The sequence below is a fragment of the Suricata suricatta genome, chromosome 12, assembly GCF_006229205.1.
Source record: "Suricata suricatta isolate VVHF042 chromosome 12, meerkat_22Aug2017_6uvM2_HiC, whole genome shotgun sequence".
In the NCBI taxonomy this organism is placed as follows: Eukaryota; Metazoa; Chordata; class Mammalia; order Carnivora; family Herpestidae; genus Suricata; species Suricata suricatta.
This window is the reverse complement of record NC_043711.1, coordinates 69134258-69151816: the sequence shown is the minus strand read 5'-3', so window position 1 is coordinate 69151816 and position 17559 is coordinate 69134258. Positions and strand designations below refer to the sequence as shown.

Sequence of the window (17559 nt, the reverse complement as noted above, 5' to 3'; positions counted from 1 at the left end):
CAGCATCTATAGTCTTTTGATTTGTTCATTTTAGCCACTCTGACCAGTATGAGGTGGTATCTCAGTGTGGTTTTGATTTGTATTTCCCTGATGATGAGTGATGTTGAGCATTGTTTCATGTGCCTGTTGGCCATCTGGATGTCCTCTTTGGAGAATTGTCTGCCCATGTCTTCTGCCCATTTCTTCACTGGGTTATTCGTTTTTTGGGTGTGCAATTTGGTGAGTTCCTTGTAGATTTTGGATACTAGCCCTTTATCTGATATGTCATTTGCAACTATCTTTTCCCATTCTGTCGGTTGCCTACTAGTTTTCTTGATTGTTTCCTTTGCAGTGCAGAAGCTTTTTATCTTGATGAGGTCCCAAGAGTTCATTTTGCTTTCATTTCCCTTGCCTTTGGGGATGTGGCAAGTAGGAAATTGCTGCGGTTGAGGTCAAGGAGGTTGTTTCCTACTTTCTCCCTGAAGGTTTTGATGGTTTCCTATCTCACATTCAGGTCCTTCAGCCATTTTGAGTTAATTTTTGTGTATGGTGTAAGAAAGTGGTCTAGTTTCATTCTTCTGCATGTTGCTGTCCAGTTCTCCCAGCACCACCTGCTAAAGAGGCGGTCTTTTTTCCATTGGATACTCTTTCCTGCTTTGTCAAAGATTAGTTGGCTGTACACTTGTGGGCCCAGTTCTGAATTCTCTGTTCTATTCCATTGGTCTATGTGTCTGTTTTTGTGCCAATACCATACTGTCTTGATGATGACAGCTTTGTGGTAGAGGCTAAAGTCTGGGATTGTGATGCCTCCCGTCTTGGTTTTCTTCTTCCATATTACCTAGGCTATTCGGGGTCTTTTGTGGTTCCGTACGAAATTGAGGATAGTTTATTATAGCTTTGAGAAGAATGCTGGTGCAATTTTCATGGGGATTGCATTGAATGTGTAGATTGTTTTGGGTAGTTATGACATTTTCACAATGTTTATTCTTCCAATCCATAAGCATGGAATATTTTTCCATTTCTTGGTGTCTTCTTCAATTTCTTTCATAAGTTTTCTATAGTTTTCATCTTATAGGTCTTTACATCCTTGGTTAGGTTTACTCCTAGGTAGTTTATGGGTTTTCGTGCAATTGTGAACGGGATCAGTTTCTTGATTTCTCTTTCTGCTGCTTCATTATTGGTGTATAGGAATGCAACCGATTTCCATACATTAATTTTGTACCCTGCAATGAGTCCATTTTTAAAAATATATTTTACTTGAATATTTGCATGATACAGATTGTTATATTTTATTTTGTATTTAATTTGTGTTTAATTTCTGATTTTTCCACAATGATCTAATATTTCTCAGGCCAATTATTTCCTTAAAAGTCAACAGGAGTCTAAAATGAAGGCACAGACTTATGAAAATAAATCTGACACTTTCAAGACTTGCCCACCGAATCAGACCAAATTTTCCAGTCTACTGAAGGGACCCTGCCACAGGCTATGTGGATTCTTTAGCTTAAACCGCTGTTTCTCAAACTTCAGCTCACATCAGAATTACCTGCAGGGCTTGGAAAAACACTAGTTGTTGGCCCCACCTACAGAGTTTCTGGTTCAGCTGGGCTGGAATAGAATAGAACCCAAGATCTCACATTTCTAATGACTTCCCAGGTGATGTTGATGCTACTGTTCTGGGGACTAAACTTTGAGAACCACTGGAAACTACTGTATATCTGACTTTCTTGACTAAATTAGTCAAACATTTTCCAAAATGCAATGGTCTTTTACTTTATGTGGAGCAAATACCACATATGCCTGGGAGCAGAGGTGTATAAATAAAAACTTTAAAGTAGGTAAATACAAGCCAGAAAAATCAGTGAAGCAAGTTGGTTTCAGTCTCTGCATACATCCTGCCACACATTGCTGGTGTTAGATTTCCAATCCCGGAAAGGTTAAATTCAGGCAAAGGAAACAGAAACTTTTGTTTCCTTCTCTTCCCCCTCCCCCCCACTTTTATCCTAGGAGGGTGTATCATTTCTCTGTCTTTCTTTTCCTGGGTAAGAGCAGATGTGTAGTAACAGTATATTAATTGAAAACATATACTCTAGAAGCCCTTTGTGCTGCTAGTAACTGTTAGAAGTTCACTTCTAAGAAAAACTCATGGAATGCAGCAAGACTAAATGTGCGCCAAGCAAAGCTCATCTCTACTTGGAGACTTTTCTTCCTTTGAAAAGGAAAGTCTTGATTCAGCTCATCAGGGAAGGTGCTTGATTCAGCTCATCAGGGAAACCTGAATAATAAGCATACCTCAAAACTACATAGTGCAGACTATTCACTCAAATTATAATTGCAATTTTAAGAAGTAGCCTTCAAATAGCTTCATCTTAAGAACATCAGAAGGGATACATTAACTTAGGAATCGATGCAACTGGATAGAATAGGAAATTATTTTCCATTTTCAAGCTTCAGTTGTGATGTCTGTTAGTTGTAATGTACCAATTTGCTGAAATTTCTATTTCTCAGTTTGAGAACATGGTCCTAAATCATTTAATAATTTGTCTCCCTCTTTATTTTCCTGGCAACTTGTCTGCTATCAATTCATTCAAATTATCAAGACTCTTTCTGGGTTTCTGTCTCAAATATTTGTTTAGAGCCAGGAAATGTACAGTCTTATTAGCCTACTATTGAAAAAGGGGCCAGCTAGAATCTGAAAAATGTCTAAATTAAAGCAATTTCAAATAAATATCATCTTATGACCTTCAAGTTACTATGAAATTGAACAGTTTCTAAGAAATTGGTACCAAGTAGAGATCTCATTTCCTTTTTTTAATCCATTCATCAGTTGATGGACATTTAGGCTCCTTTCATGATTTGGCTATTGTAGAAAGTGCTGCTATGAACATTGGGGTACATGTGTTCCTATGCATCAGCACTTCTGTATCCCCTGGGTAAATCCCTAGAGTGCTATTGCTGGGTCATAAGGGAGTTCTATTGATAGTTTTTTTAAGGAGACTCCACACTGTTTTCCAGAGTGACTGCACCAGTTTACATTGCCACCAACAGTGTAGGAGGGTGCCCGTCTCTCCACACCCTTGCCAGCATTTATAGCCTCTTGATTTGTTCATTTTAGTGACTCTGACCGGTGTGAGGTGGTATCTCAGTGTGGTTTTGATTTGTATTTCCCTGATGATGAGTGACACTGAGCATCGTTTCATGTGCCTGTTGGCCATCTGGATGTCCTCTTTGGAGAAGTGTCTATTCAGGTCTTCTGCACATTTCTTCACTGGATCATTCATTTTTTGGGTGTGCAATTTGCTGAGTTCCTTGTAGATTTTGGATACTAGCCCTTTATCTGATATGCCATATGCCACTATCTTTTCCCATTCTGTCGGTTGCCTATTAGTTTTTTTGATTGTTTCCTTTGCAGTGCAGAAGCTTTTTATCTTGATGAGGTCCCAGTAGTTCATTTTTGTTCTTGATTCCCTTGCCTCTGGGGATGTGTCGAGGAAGAAATTGCTGTGATTGAGGTCTAGGAGGCTATTTCCTGCTTTTTCCTCAAGGGTTTTTATGGTTTCCGGTCTCACATTCAGATCCTTTATCCATTTTGAGTTTATTTTTGTGAAAGGTGTCAGAAAGTGGTCTAATTTCATTTTTCTACATGTTGCTGTCCAGCTCACCCAACACCACCTGTTGAAGAGGCTGTCTTTTTTCCATTGGACACTGTTTCCTGCTTTCTCAAAGATTAATTGGCCATATACTTGTGGGTCCAGTTCTGGGTTCTCTAGTCTATTCCATTGGTCCCTGTTTTTGTGCCAATACCGTACTGTCTTGATGATGACAGCTTTGTAGTAGAGGCTAAAGTCTGCAATGGAGTACTATATGGCAATGAGGAAAAATGAAATATGGCCATTTGTAGCAAAGTGGATGGACCTTGAGGGTGTCATGCTAAGCGAAATAAGCCAGGCAGAGAAGGATAGATACCATATGTTTGCATCCATAGGTCTAACAGGAGAGATCTGGCAGGGGACCCTGGGGAAAGGAAGGGGGACAGAGAGTGGGGGAGAGTTAGGGACACAGATCAAAGGAGACTACTGAATACTGAAAATAAACCATGGACTGAAGGGGGAGAGGGAGGGAGGGGTGATGGTCATGGTGGGGGGCACTTGTGGGGAGAAGCACTGGGTGTTATATGGAAACCAATTTGACAATAAACTATTTTTAAAAAGCAATTTTAATTAACACCATTTTATGCAAATCAGTGCTATAAACATGCTTTAAAGCAGTGGATTCCATTAAATAAACTATAAACACCCCACATCAATCAGTTTTACCTTTGTAATTTACACAGCAAAACCCTTCATCAACAGTGCCAGTTCCTCTCAGACCAAATTCTTGTAAATTCTGATTAATGAGATTTCATTGTGTTTCTCTTAAGCCCCTTTATTTTTCTTTAAGAGTATTTTTAAAGGGAGACAGACTCTTAGGGGAATTGTTTGAGAGTAGGAAAATAAAAGTGCATCTTGGTTTCTGAAAGGCTTTTGGCAATTTCTAGATACCTGTTAAAGTTCTGACAAGGTAATTGCTCTTCTTTTGACAATGACAGAAATTACAGCACAGCCAAATTGCAACTAGCAGAGAAATTTCTGCAAGTGCAGATTCGGCCTTGTAAGTTCAACAGAGCCAAGCGCGCATAACAATTCAACAAGATCCCAGTAATTTTATGTAAGTGTAATACTTGCCAGCAAGGTAACGCCTGGGATGATTGTACAAAGTCGAAACTTGGAATTTCAGAATACGTGGATCTCCCTCCACCCTCTCTCCACCCACACAAATAACATACGATGAGATACATGAATCCTAGAGATTTTTTAGTAACCTGCCAATCCATGCTTTTGCAATCAGTAGGCTGAGGAGTCAAGTCTTGACACCAGTTCTCCTGGGTTCCACTGAAGAGCTCTTAGCACTACCCTATACTGTTCATAGCTAAAATCTGAGAACACCTACATTGAGGACCCCCAAAGTATTGCAGCTGCCCCCTGTTTTTGTACTCCCTGTAGGTCACAAACATTGTACAATGTTAAGTGGTCGAAAAGAAGAATAATTTGCAACATGTGAGATTATATTGAATTCAAACTTTGGTATCCATAACAGTTTTATTGGTACATAGCCACAGCCACTCTTTTGTGTATTGTCTATGACCAATTTCACTTTATAGTGGCAGAGCTGAATAGTTGTAACACAGACCATCTGGTGCACAAAATCAAAGTATTTTCTCTCTGGCCCTCTATAAAATGTTCGTTGTGTAGATAAGTCCTTGCCATCATAGCAACTAGGGAAGAGAAGTCCTCTAGATGTAATAGCAATTGTTCAGATATCCAAATCCAGTGCAAACCAACGTATATAAAAATTTTGTCACCTTTATTTCATTTAGACAACAAAAAATCCTGTTACACCCAAACGCACTAAGAATACAGATTAACTTTCATTGACATCAGCACCTATGTATATTCTTTATAGCCACTGATATCAACTTGAGGAAGACCAAGGACATTGCCAATGTCTACCCCTAACCTCCCACATTCAGGTCCCCAGTTCAAGCAAAGTGGCTCATATGTGGTCTGATATCTATGGCGCAACTGGAACAGCCAGGTGAGTCCACCAACAGGTTGTCATGACAAATGCCAGTCTGATCAAGTCTAAAGAACAATCTACAAACTGGATATTCTGGGAATAAAACGTGACCACAGTCACAATTTGAAAAAGAGTCTTCACATGTGCCAATAGAAGACTTGGCATGGTGAAGCAGGCTTGTTAATAACATCCACACTCTTTGGAAGGCCAGTAGTCTTTATGCTCTGACTAAAGAGTATGAACCAGTCAATATCAATAAAAATCAAGCAGGAGTATACAGTCTATAAACATAATATCAATACTTTCTCCTGCATCTGATTTTTATTGATCTGACTGATGGCACCAAGGCCAGTGTTTGGCACACCCAGCTTGTATTTGTTCTTTTATTCATAGAGCAGGTTTTCAGCATCCTGTTGGATAAATAAACTTCAGGATGAGAACAAATGTCAGTATATGCACAACATAGCAATTTGGAGATCCGTTGTCACTAGCCAATTTGTGGCTGTTGTTGATCTTCAGAGACTAAAAAACAAAAACAAAACTAAGGCCAGAGAGAAAGAGAAATAAAAGTACTGTGGATTTATTTGTACTTTTGGTTAGCACTATAGTTATACTTTTTTGGGATTAAAAAAAATGCCAATATTTACATAACAAAGACAAAATGTTGAATATAGTTTCTAGAACCACCGAAATACTCAGACTACCAACTGCAGCTTGACATGACTCAGGCACCTCTACCCAAATTAGGGTATGGCCTGAATATTTACAGAAAGCAAGCTTGTTACATTTTTGTGATTACTTTGTTTCCCCAAAATCTTCCTACATTTTTAGTTCTTCAGTGTGAAGAGCAGGAGGAGGAAAGCAGCACTCTATTAATACAAATAAGTCATACTTTCCAGTATTCATTAACGAACCACATACCACCCAGACCAGAGCAGGCTAACTTTGAGAGGTATGGCTTCCTGCAGTAGAAAATGTCTAGCAATCCTAGGACTCTCTCATATCTGTTTATGAAATTTGAGCCAGGAGCACCAAACAGAGAAATTCCATGGTAAGGTGGGTTGGGAGTGGGGACTGTTGTTTTCTACAAATGAAGATATGCTCCGACATGGAAAACACTCATAACTTATACCTCAGCTGTGAGACATTCCATCATAGAAATTGGTATATTTGAAAATTAGTTTACTATCCACTTGACCACTGGAAATCCAGAAGAAGGCTGGATCTGTAGACCTAATATGGATACTGCATTTCCTCTTTTCTCTCTCTCCTTAAGCCAGGGCTAATGATAAAGAACTCATAGAGGGCAATTTCTCAGGATGTTCTTGGACACACCCACTTCTTATTAGTTGGGTGGCTGTTTGCTCACAATACAGTCCATATTATCCTAAGGACTTTTAGTGATGCAACTGTTAAAGATAAGGTCCTGGGACGGCAGATTTAGGAAGGATGAAGGTGGAGGAAGACATCACAGAAAGTCACCATGAACTTCTACTCATCACTTCTGGGTGACTGGGCCAGGACACAGTTGTCACCTACCCCATGTCGCTCATGGGGAAATTTACCAAGTTGGCAATGTTTGGGCACCCTTCATCCTTGCCAGGGCCTTCTTCAAGTATGGGTATTTTCAAGGTGGAGCTCATTACCTAGACACCCTGTTGCTCTGGGGGGCATCACATGGGGGCTTCTTGACCTTCTTCCATGTGCCATCCTATGCTGGGCTCAGTTCTGTGTTTAGAATCCATCAAAAATCAGCATGCTATTCAACACACACCTACTGTGTGTCAGTACTGCACTAGTCTCTGTGGTTGCCAAGATGAACATCCTACACACAGTAATGGTACCCTGAGGACTCATTCTATAGTAGAGAAGATGGCCCCATGAATGTTCTTAGTTCAACTTCATAAGTACTATAATCATATGATGAAGCTTTTGTGATCTCAGAAGAAAATGACCAAGTGTGCCTAGGGAAGCTGAAAACAGCACCTGAGGAAAGACATCATGTTAGGTGGACGTCAAAAAATGAGTGGGAGCTGCAAGAAGACCATTCTATGTGGAGGAAAAACCACTTCCAACATCAGGGAAGCCTAAAACAGGACTTCTTTCTCCCAACCTTTCCAGAAACTTTGAGGAGAGGTAGCCAGAGGCTGCTCAGTTATTTAGTGGAAGAGCTCGGACCAGAACCCAAGGATGTCATGCCCAGGCCAAATGGCCTGTTCACTACCTATCATGGGGCCATTCCCTTTTGGTGCAGACTCTAGGTAAAAAAGCAAATATGATGACTCATATCTTTAAATTCTAGTATTTCTTCTTTCTCTGTATCTTTGATAATAAAGTTTTAAACAATAATTTAAATTTTAACTCCTCCCGCCAAGCTTGAGTAAAATTGTTTCTGCTGAAATACTTGTTTTCCTTTGGTTTCTGACATTTTGGAGGTTAAATACATTCTGAATTGAGAAGAAAGGCCACCAGCCATCTGTTGTATGACAGTGTGACCTCTCAGGAAGGGCAAAGATGATACATGAAATGTCCTCTTTCATGTTAAATGCAAAATAAAACTTTGAACTCACTAATTGATGCCTTCTCAAGTTTAACCATTCATCATTTTGGCACAATAAGCAAGCTAATTTACCAATTTAAATAAAATCTTATATCACACTCTGTATAGTAAAACGTGGTGGCCTTTAGGCTGAAAAAAAACATGTTTATAAGTAATCCTGAATATGCTAACAATATTCTTCTAACTTAAAGGCTGGGTTAAATCTTCTTCTATGTTCTTTGGTTACAAATTATGTATCTCCACTTGTACATTTTTGTTCAGAACTGTCCAATAAAAATATAATGTGAGACAGGTATGTAATTTAAAATTTCTAGGGGTGGGGCACCTGGGTGGCTCAGTCGGTTAGGCAGCCGACTTCAGCTCAGGTCATGATCTCGCAGTTTGTGGGTTCGAGCCCCACGTCGGGCTCTCTGCTGACAGCTAGCTCAGAGCCTGGAGGCTGCTTCAGATTCTGTGTCTCCCCTTCTCTCTGACCCTCCCTTGCTCATGCTGTCTCTGTCTCTCAAAAATAAATAAAAAACATTTAAAAAATTTAAAAAAATAAATAAATAAAATAAAATTTATAGGGGCACCTGGGTGACTCAGTTGGTTAAGTGTCCGACTTCAGCTCACGTCATGATCTCGTGGTCTGAGAGTTCGAGCCCAGTGTCGGGGTCTGTGGAGACAGGTCAGAGCCTGGAGCCTGCTTAGGCTTCTGCGTCTCCCTCTCTCTCTCTCTCTCTGCTCTTCCCCCACTTACACTCTGTGTCTATCTTTCAAAAATAAATAAACATTAATTATTTTTAATTTTTTAAAATTAAAAAATAAATAAAATAAAATAAAATAAAGTAAAATAAAATAAAATCTTTAGTGACCACATTTAAAAAAGTTAAAAAACAGCAAGTAAACTTATTTTCATTATAGGTTTTGTTTGACCCAGCACATCCAAAATATTACCGTTTAAACATATAATCAACATAAAAATATTTATGAGCCATTTACATTATTTTTGTTATTATTTTTGTTTTGTTGTACTAAATACTCAAAAAATACTGTATATTTTACTCTTACAGAACATCTCAGTTCAGACACTAAATTTTCATTGGCTAAAGTGAAATACGTAGAATATAGTACTACCCATATAATAAAATTGTATTCAGTGGAACCTATTTTATAATGCTTCAGTTTTTAAGTTTAAATAAATTTAACTAAAATGAAATACATTTTAAAACTCTATTGCACTAACCACGTGAAGTTCATGACTATCATATTGGACACTAGAAGTGAGAGTGACGGCAAACAGAAAAATATGAGGATCGCTAACATTTACTCTTAGTAAAGCATGAGGGATTCAGTACAAGAAGCAGAATGGTAAAAACATGAAGTTTGGAGTTAGACTGAATTATCTCTGTTGATTTTTATTTATGATCTCTTTACACCTTGGTTTTCTAATCTATAAAGTAATGATACCTGCATTATTGGGCATTTAAGATTAAATTAGATAGCTTAAATAGTAGCCTTTGAAATCTAGCACACCCCAAAGGTTCAATAATTTATAACTAGATTTACTACTATCTATAGATGCCATGGGATCTGTTTGCATTTAAGTGTGGGGCACCTTTGCAAGGGTTACAATTTAATTAATCACTTGCAGGATGTAAGGAAAGGGAAGAGAAAAATTGTGGTATTTTTTGTAGATTTTATTGCATTGTCAATATTTATATATATATGTACACCAATCATTAAGTATACAGCTCAATAGATTTTCACAAAGCAAACATACCCATGTAACCAACACCAAAATCTAGAAAACACAACATTTAGAGAATCCCAAAGGTCTCCTCATGCTCCCAACAAAATTAACCACTATCTTGACTTCTAACACATAGGTTAGGTTTGTCTGTTTGTAAACTTTATTTTTAAGAGATAGAGACAGCACGAGTTGGGGAGGGGCAGAGAGAAAGAGGGAGACCCAGAATCTGAAACAGGCTCCAAGCTCTGAATACAGAGTCTATCAGCACAGAGCCCAATGCAGGGCTTGAACTGGGGAACGGCAAGATCATGACCTAAGCCAAAGTCGAACACTTAACCAACTGAGCCACCCAGGTGCCCCAGTTTGTAAACTTTATATAAATGGATTCAATCTGTGTGAATGTGTGTCAGACTTCTTTCATGCAGCAATATATTTGTGAGATTCTTTTCATTTTGTTGTGTAGGGCAATAGATTGTTCCTTCTCATTACTGTGTTTAATTCCACTTTGTAAATATCTCCACAAAGCATTTAATTCATTCATTCTGCAGTATGTGGACATTTGGGTTGTTTCTTGATTGGGGCTGTGGCACATACACCTGCTACGTACCCTCTCACACACGTTTTTTGGTGATGCTCTGGATTTTGAGTTTTTGATCTTGTTGAGGAGGGAAGACTCACTCATCCTATCATTTATGTGCAGGAAGCTTGGATAAACACAAAGAGTTGGAGAACCTTGTGGCTAAGTTCCTGAATGTAGAAGCAGCTATGGTCTTTGGGATGGGATTTGCAACTAACTCAATGAATATTCCAGCACTAGTTGGAAAGGTGAGAATTTGTTAACATAATTTTCTTCTTCTGTGTGCCTAAGAATTACAACTCTGAGCAGGTACTATTAGAAGTACTGCTGAGAAGGTCCTTTTTTTTTTTTAGGAAAAGCTTATTGGATGTCTGGCTTTTTATTTTTTTTAATGTCTATTTATTTTGAGAGAGAGAGGGAAAGAAAGAATCCCAAGCAGGCTCTGCACCATCAGCCCAGAGCCTCATGTGGGATTCGATCTCACAAACCGTGAGATAATGACCTGAGCTGAAATCAAGAGCCAAAAATTTAACCAACTGAGCCATCCAAGTACCCCTGGATGTGCAGCTTTTTAAATAAATAAAGCAGCTTAGTCCAGCAAATCTGTTCATAATGATATTTCAGTTATAGAATTACAGCCCTTTATGTGGATCACATTTCATCTTTGATGATAGTTTAGCAAAACAGTTAAATGTTTAGGCTCCCAAGTCCCAATTTGCAATGCAGCAAATACATAATGGGCATTTATTTGAACAAAACATTTTGCTCATGCCACTCATTTGTTCATTAGGAAATCACTTATTGAGAAACTACTTTGTTCTCATATAAGGCAAGATACAGTACATACAAAGATGAACAAGACCTGTGCCTTGTAAATTTATGTGATTTAAGGGCTGGTGGGGGAAACAATACACCATATAAAATAGGATGACTATCACAGAAGAGGCATGCACATACATGGAGAAAAGCAAGAGTTGCTTCCAAGCTCTTCTTGAGAAAGACTGAGATGTTCATGCAAAGTGGGTGACATGAGAACTGAATCTCTTACTTGTCTGTTAAGTTTTTTCTTTAAGGTAAGGAAGAGATAGCAGCATGCATAAAGCATCGAGCTTTGGAAGAACTAGAAAATGGAGTAGTGGGTGATAAAGAGACTGGAGATGAAGGCAGGTGCCAAATTGTAAAAAGCCTTGTTGTCCTCCTTGAGTGTTGGAAATTCTTTCTGAGGAAAATGAGGAAGTTGATTGGCTGGGTTTAAGTAAATGCCATAATCAGATTTAGGTTTAAAAAATCTGACTCATGACAACTAAATGCAATGTATTATCTTTGACTGGATCCTGCACTGAAAAAAATAGAAGCAAAGAAAACATCTATAAAAGACATTGACATCATTAGGACAGTTGGGGGAACATGATTTGGTCTGTCTCTTAGGTGACAGTACTACATAAAAGCTGGCTTTCTTGGGTGTGATCACTTCATTGTGATTTAGCCAGAAAATGTCCTTGTTCATAGTAAGCACATGCTGAAGAATTTAGGGGTGAGGTATCATCAGGTTTACAAGTAAGTCTCAAATATCACCAAAAAGTTATAAATACACACACACTCGCTAGTGTATTGCTGGCTCTTGCCCAAAAAACTTACACCATGTCATGTGTGAACTTTCTAAAATATGAGCAAGAACTCAAAGCTTCTGGATAGTCACAAAGGACAAATGGTCACCATAGTTTGTCTCTGCATTTTTTGTATGCTGCAGCAATTTTATAATTTAGAAATTTTTAAATTAAAAAGAGGAAAATAAATTTACAACTGTAATTTATAGGAGGTAAATCTGATTGATCTTTTTTACTTGTCTCAGACTGACTTGCCATCCATACTTTCCCAAATGCAAAGGTTTTAACTGGAAAGCCATGATACTTTTGTCTACATAGATATCAATACAGAGGAGAATGAAAATAGAAAAACAAGAGCTTGAAAGGCCTTCAGAAAAGACCCCCACTCCAGAAGGAGTACACCAAAACCACCCCCAAATAATCCAATGCACAATTGAAGAACTCTAGCCAATCCACAACCCACCCAAAGTATATCCATTTTCCTGTCAAACATCAATTCTTTAGAAAATGCTACCTGGCATTTAACCAAGATCTTAAATGATCTTCTCTGATGAAAATCAAATGCAAATGATTAAAGATGTAATCCCTTAAAATAACCCCCATGTTCATCAGCTAATTGTCTATAGGATTTTACCCATAGAGACACCAGGTGAAACTCTGGGCCTTTTAAAATGAAAATGGGTTTGGGATGTGTGTTACAGGTCTTGAAGTGTCTTTCTATTTCCACATGCTATTTTTCTTTAATTTTATTTATTGGCCTGTGCTTTGTGTGTTTGCTTTCTGAACAGGGATGCCTCATTTTAAGTGATGAATTAAACCATGCATCTCTTGTACTCGGGGCCCGACTCTCAGGTGCAACCATAAGGATATTCAAACACAACAGTGAGTATCAATGCGTCTTTCCCAACATATACTGCTTGCTTCTAGAAGACAGTAAAGATTACTGATGGGGCTTTGTCCTTGCTCTTCAAACTGGGAGCTTAGCCTCATGAAACACAGTTATGTTTATATTCACTACTGGCTTGTTAACCTCTGCTGACCTGAAACAAATGGTTGAAGGGCTTTAAACGCCCAGATTGCTAAGTGTAACCCAAATACATTAGTGTCACTGTTATTAGTAGTCTCACAGTACAGCCTCTGAAAACATGACTGATCTCTTAGGACTGACATTTAATTATCAGAAGTGTTTTAACTCTTCCTTTTCTATAACTGTGCCTTAGGAAAGTTTTAAGACTTAAGTTTTATGTTATAGTCAAATAAAAAGTGGTGTTCTTCCTTAGAAGAGCTCCTTTCACAATTCCCACCCAGCACATGCTTACAATCTAATAGGAGAGGTAGATATGTATCAATCGAAGTAACTGTATCATAGGTTAAGTAGAAAAAGGGCCACAGCACTATCAGGCAGAGGTCAAGAGTACAGGCTTTGGCCAATGGACTTGTTCATGCTCACCAAAATAGTGAAAATCAGAAAGATGGCAACACCAAATATTAACTAAGATATAAAGCAAGCAACTCTCACCCATTGCTACAGGGTACAATTATACAACTTCTTTGAAAAATAGCTTGGCAGCCTTATAAAGCTAAACATATCCCTATACCATGATCTATAAATTTTGCACCTTGGAATTTCCAGCATATGTCCACAAAAAGGCTTGTACAAGAATGTCCATAACAGCTTTAGTCCTATAATAGCCAAGACTGGAAACAACCCAAATATCTATCAACAGGAGAATGGAAAACACCTGTGCTATATTCATGTAATAGAATATGACTCTCTGATTTTTAAAAAAAAAAGCAATAAACTACTGATACACACACCATAGATGAGCCTTAAGAAAAATTATTTTTAATGAAATAAACCAGACACAAAATAGTATATAGTGTATGAGTTTGTTTATAGCAAATCAAAAACAGACAAAACTAATCTATGGTGATAAAAATCATAAAGATGCTTGACCCTGATTGTGAGGGAGGGAATTGGTGAGAAGAGACATAAAGGAACTTTTTGGGGTGATGTTTATATTCTTATTAAAATTATTAAATTTTACATTTAAAATCTGTCAACTTCCTCACAGAAGGAATATTTATATGCCTATAAATATTCCTATAATTTATATTTATATTCCTAAAAATATAATTGTTATCATATAATATCTTTGGTATTAAAGAAAAAAGTATGGGCTTTACCCCCAAGCATTTGTGTCCTTGTTCTATAGCTTATTAGCATGTGGTCCTATTCAAATTATTTATCTTTCTTGGATCTCAATTTACTTATTCCAAAAATGAGGATAATTACAATGCCTGATTCATTAATATGTAGGTGAAGGCATATAAAGTGCTTAGCACAATGCCTAGCAGTAAAAACTTCTGAGTCACTTGTACCTGCTGTGTTATTATGATTATTATTATCCTCATCATTTTCACTGCCAGTGCCACCAAAGACAGCAGAAAATATGACCCAGAAGAATGTAGAGGTCATGTCACTTTGGAGATTGCATGAAATGGATAGTATTTGCCATAGACTTTGAAGGATTAAGAGAATTCTGATCAGGATGGATGGGAAAGGGAATTTCAAACAGGATAATCTGGAGTGTGTACAAAGCAGTAAGACCTCTTAGTGTGAATGTGAGGCTGAACTACTGGAGAAAGGCTGAAAAATAAGGTCTTGGCCAGTTAATGAAGGCCAATAAGTTATATATATGCTAAGATATATGTACTTCAAGAAGGAACAAAAGGTGTTTGGACAGTTCTGCTTCATTCCGTGCTATTCTGTGGATGAATTGGCTTGTTGAAAGCCTTTAGCAGCTCTCCCCCATGTCTAGCAGCAGTGAGAACAAAGGTACAAGCTTTGAGTTGAGGTAAAGCTTTGAATAGCCTCAGATGGAAAGGACTGTCTGCTCATAGACTGTAAAGATCTACTGTCCCTGTAACAGTTCTCATACACCTTCTCTATTCTGCATTTGTTACTCTTTGGAATTTAGCCCAAATTCTACCATTCTCTAGATTTCTCTTGGTTTTTCTATAGAGATAATGATAGAAATATAGATAGATGAGAGAGAGAGAGAGAGACAGAGACAGAGAGAGAGAGAGAGAGAGAGGAGAGAGAGAGAGAGAAGCAGACAGACAGGCATATATATATATACTCAACTGGGAGACTAAACATTTTCTTAATCACTAACCAAGAATTTCCTCCTCTCCAGCTTAAGGCTTTATGGTAGTGATTCTCCAGTGGTTCCCTTCTCCCCTACCTCCTGGTATCTATGCCTTGAATAGTCCCTTCTTGCATTGTCTCAGGATTGGTTTATGTGACCAAAAGAATATAGAAGTGATGATATGTCATTCTTAAGGCTAGGTGTTAAAGGCATTACGGCTTCTGCCTGTTCTTCTTGCTGGCATCGCTACTGAGGGCACTTAAGAAGCCTCTGCAGAAGAACTGAGGCCTCTTGCCAATAACCATGTGAACAGGATATCTTTACTGATCCTCTGGACTGGCTCAAGCTTTCAGATGACTGTAGCTTCAACACCCTGACTGCAGCTCGCAACTTTCTTGAGACAGAACACACACCCAGGGTTCCCAAATTCCTAACCTGCAGAATCTGTGGATAATAAGTGTTTGTTGTGTTGGAGTAATTTGTTACATAGCAATAGATAACTAACACAGCTTCTCTAGCCACCATTGCTGGGGCAGAAACTGGACACCCAAGTGTGATTTCCTTCTTCTTCCTCCTTTAAATCTAAAATGAATGACTCAGTAGACCCTGAGTCCCTTTACCCCACTACTTTACACACCCAGTCACTGGCAAAGAAGCCAAAATGACTTGCAGAACAGGCCATTCTTGGTCTACATAGAGATGACACAGCTGAGAGCTTGTAACACATAAGCCAGGAAGTGAAATAGGGTTTGGATAATGCTTCTTAAGACAATTTCCTATGGCCAGCATGGCAAAGGAATGTCACGCCCTGACCCACTGTGTTAACAACCCTTCCTTTTGAGAGGAATGTGGCAAGGGATGGCTTGAATTGATTCTTTTCCTGTTGCCTGGGGCTGCAATATGAAGAGAAGGGATAATCACCTTCTGCATTCAAACCCCACAGTTAACAAACTTCTGCTCTTATTCATGGATATATAGAGTAGATGCCATCAACATGAACACAGCGATGAAGATTATGTCCACACTTTTGTTCAAATACATATATATACAAATGATTTAGCAGAAACTATACAGTGGGAAAACTTCTAAGTAGACCCCTACAAAACAACTTTATTTTAAACACATAAATAAACTATGCAGGTCAGCCACAGATTGAATCTTTCCATTAGTTTCAAGTGTTCAGTAATTGTTCCCGGGGCAGAGAACAGTTCAGCCAGCTTCTCCTGGTCCTGCTCATGACACTCTATGCAGCTATGTCATATCTCCTACTTCAGAGTCTAATCTTGGTAGCAATTCCAGTGAAAATACATCCCAAAGTAAGCATAGTAACTATATCAGGAAGAAATCCAACAATATCTGGACAGCTGGTAAAAACTGACATCATTGGTGAGGGACAGATGGACATTGTGTGTCTCCAGATATGATACCCTAAGAAGGACTCAACATAACTAACAGTATTCATATCAGAACACTGAGTTTTATCCTTAGACAACCCCAAAGTAGAAGTGTTTATTTAAAAAGAAAACAGAAAAAAAGGGAATGTATTCTCTAAATATGCTTATATCATAAAAAACAAAGAAAGGCTGAGGAGATAATCCAGATAAAAGGATACCAAAAATCGGTGATAGCTAAGTACAGTACCCCACCTGGACTGGATTCTGAAAGAGACAGTGAGATGCTATAAAAGACATTCCTGACCAATTGCAAAATTGGAATATGACCAGTAGATTAGAAATACCAACTAAAATTAGTTAGGTAGATAAAAAAAATTAGATAAAATTAGATAGATAGATAGATAGAAAAAATGATAGAGTAAATGGAATAAAGTGTTAATAGATGAATCTTGGTAAAAGAGTATGTGGGTGTTTGCAGTACTCTTATTCTTATAATTGTTTTGTTGAATTTGATATTTTCAAATAAAATTTTAATTCCTTAATCCTTTGCTATAATTTTAATTCAAGAATTTCATTTTATCTGCCAGTTTTACAAAGCTCTTAAAGCATTCAGTAATTTATTCTTCATGCCTTCCTTTTGTACTCCCAGAAAACAGATAACATTTCTCATTTACATCTTTATAATAAATGTTAGCTGTGGTTATTTTATACCAGCAAACAGCACATACTACAAATTTACTTTGTGCCAGATGCTGAGCTAGTGGCCTTCTCTGATGTCCTTATTTAATTTCATGGACAACCCCATGAGGTGGGTGCTAGTTTACAAATGAGGAGATCCAGGCTTTGAGGTATTAAACAACTTGTCCAAGATCATACAACTGCTCATTGCTGAAGCCCGGATCTGTCTGTATAAATGTCCTTCCAATTAGCTGGGAATGTGTG

The 17559-nt window shown here is 38.1% G+C and overlaps 1 protein-coding gene across 1 annotated transcript in view; it reads left to right on the top strand.

The window, feature by feature from the left end:
* Window positions 1-17559, top strand: part of SPTLC3 (serine palmitoyltransferase long chain base subunit 3) — a 128470-nt gene that overhangs the window by 53978 nt on the left and 56933 nt on the right. Inside the window, exons 5-6 of the mRNA XM_029919101.1 lie at window positions 10588-10712; window positions 12860-12953. Coding sequence (XP_029774961.1) covers window positions 10588-10712; window positions 12860-12953 — 219 coding nt within the window. The remainder of the gene's footprint in view (window positions 1-10587; window positions 10713-12859; window positions 12954-17559) is intronic.